This window comes from Arachis duranensis, chromosome 3, assembly GCF_000817695.3.
Source record: "Arachis duranensis cultivar V14167 chromosome 3, aradu.V14167.gnm2.J7QH, whole genome shotgun sequence".
NCBI lineage: Eukaryota > Viridiplantae > Streptophyta > Magnoliopsida > Fabales > Fabaceae > Arachis > Arachis duranensis.
Window position 1 is genome coordinate 123,508,939 of NC_029774.3, and position 2,750 is coordinate 123,511,688.

A 2,750-nucleotide genomic window follows, 5' to 3' on the forward strand; every position below is an offset into this window, starting at 1 on the left:
AAGACTCAATTATTATCACCTTTCACCAGCATAGGCATGTGAGATAGTATGATAATGTGCATACACAATTTATCTATTAGTAGAGTCACCAAATAAATTTATCTATTAGTAATATATTAAAATAAAATTAAAAATAGTCTCTATATTTATTATTATTCTTCTAAATTTCTATCACGATGTCATGTTAGTTTAAGTAGTTAATTCATACGATTTGAATATAATTTTTTACCTTTATATTGTATAAATTTAATTAAAATTAGAATGTATTTAGAAAAAACTAGATCAAAAAATTAACTTCAAATTTCAAGTTTCTATTTTTTTGGTGAAAAAAGGTTTGTTTTAACGGTATCAAATTTGCAAACCTTAAGATCATGGATACAAATTTGGGCTATGCTAATCTGGGTTCTATTAACTAACTCCTTCTGGATGGTCCAATCCACTTGACCAAAAGCAACAAGAAAGAAATTTTTTCTGTCTCCAACATTTTTCATTGAATGGAGTAACGAAATCTACATCATAATATCACAACAACATCATCATCTCATTAACGAACCAAAAAAACAGTATCATCACGACATAAAATAAATTTCTAAAGTTTTAATTGAATAAGGCCTTATACAATTCTCTCAAGTTTCAAGCAAACAAGACGGTTTGACTTGGGATGGTGCTTGTATTGGCAGATCTATGATGTGGTGATGGAATTGGAGGCAAGTTATTAGCGCTTCCCCTTCTTGCACTAATCAATAAAGAACATGAACGCCTTGAATTTGAATGCATCCCTCTCTTAATATTATTGTTAGTATTGTGCCTCTCATATGCACCTAAGGCTCCTCCATAGCTCCTTGAATACTTCAATCTCTTGTTGTAAGGGTTCTCTGCCTTTGCAAGATCCTCTAAGCTCCTCACATTTGCTAATGATGTGAATGACTGTGACTTCCCTTCGTAGAATCTTGATAACCCCCTCCTATAATACATACATGTATAACATGGTTAATATTTTTCTTTAGAAAGAAGTAGAGATTAGATGGGGTTGAAAAAGAAGCTTACTTGATGGGAAGTTGTTGGAAGAGAGAAGACATGTCACTCAAAGGATCATCATGTGCAAGCTGATGATCAATTGATGAGGATGAAGAAGAAGGAGATGATGTTACTTCTTCAAAAGAATCATCAGAACCAATTGAAGTTGAAGAAGAATTAGAAGAAGACACAGAAGATGAAGAATGAGAAAAGAAATCATCATCCTCATGAACTAGTCCTAATATTTTCTTCTGTCCTTCAACCATGTTGGTGTTGTTATTCTTCTTCAGTTGCTGCTGCTCCATATATCTTCTATCTCTTGTTATATTCTTCTCATGAACCAATCAAGTAGAACTACTCTAGAAGCAATAACTCACTTTACAAATTGAATAGGTGCAGGGGGGGTATATAAATGGAATGGAAGATTTGGAAGATATGGATGACCTTTTATAAGAGACAGCTTGCTTTTTAAAATGGTGGATAAGATTAATGCAATTTTCTGTTCTCTATCCTTTTATCCTAGTCCAACTGGTCTCTATTGTTTGATATATAAATATTCTTAAATCTTAATGGAAAAGAAACAGTGAGATTCGAGCCTATCCGAAATTGATTTTTGTTGTCCCTCCCAACATGCATTCAAAACCCACCCTATCTTTGTTTCCTTCTACATGAGCTAAATATAGCACTTTACCATTTATTGTGGGATCCAAAGCTAAACACGTTTCAATGCCGCGTGACCCTACTATTTCCTTACATTTTTCTAAACATTCTTTCTTTTTCTTTTTTTTTTTCAAATGGCTCACAGTCTCGCACCAAAATTTTAAAATCTATGGGCATGAATAAAAGAAGACTTTTTCAATCAGCATACCCTTTCTATACAACAATACAAGTGACTTATCTTAATTTTTGTTCATCATACAAATTGTTTGATTAGTTACAAAATATTTTATGGAGAGAAATTACAAAATAAATATTTTTGTGCATATACTTATCGAAGATTTTCAAATGTACCGTGATATCGGTGTATTAATAATTTCTAATCATTGATTTTAATTATAGTATGACGGCACACTTAAAAATTTTTCTATACTTTAAATATTATTAATGTTTGTGATTTTTAGTATATTATATTATGTCATGTTTATAAAAGAGTGACATTCAAATTAGTACTCTAAGTCTCTAATAAGTAAATAAAATATGAATACAAAAAGAAAATAAATATATATTCTGAAAGTATATATTAAGATTATTAATAGAATTTTTAATATTTTATTCTATTAAATACATAATAAAAATATTAAACATTTAAATTTATATATTTTTATTTATAAAATATTTTCAATGGATAACATAATAGATATGTAATTTGTGGAGTGTAATGAGCCAAAAGAAAAAGAAACACAGAAAACAATTTTTGGGGGAAGGACTAATGAAGAAGAGGTGAGGTCATGAGGGCAATAGAGGAGCGCGTGGAGAGCGAAGCTCCCAAGAACCATGGATAAGGTCGAATTGAATGGTGACATGGACTCGGAAAAATTGTTAGTACTAAATTTACAATGATGTTGCAACTTGAATTGTAAGTGGTGATCAAATGGGGTTTGTGCGGCGCTCACTCTATTAATTTAAAATAAAATTTATTATTTGTATACTAACATCAGATATTAATATATTTATATATAAATATATTTTTTATTTTATTTTTAATATATATTTATATTTTAATATATGTTTTA

The 2,750-nt window shown here is 29.8% G+C and overlaps 1 protein-coding gene across 1 annotated transcript; it reads right to left on the reverse strand.

Annotated features, from left to right (window-relative positions):
• Positions 1-456: 456 nt before the first annotated feature.
• Positions 457-1,679, reverse strand: LOC107480997 (protein OXIDATIVE STRESS 3). Its single transcript, XM_016101198.3, has 2 exons — positions 1,048-1,679; positions 457-964 (listed from the first exon to the last, which is right to left on the reverse strand). Exons 1-2 carry the CDS (start codon positions 1,320-1,322, stop codon positions 634-636), a joined length of 606 nt encoding a protein of 201 aa, XP_015956684.1. The 5' UTR covers positions 1,323-1,679; the 3' UTR covers positions 457-633.
• Positions 1,680-2,750: the final 1,071 nt, after the last annotated feature.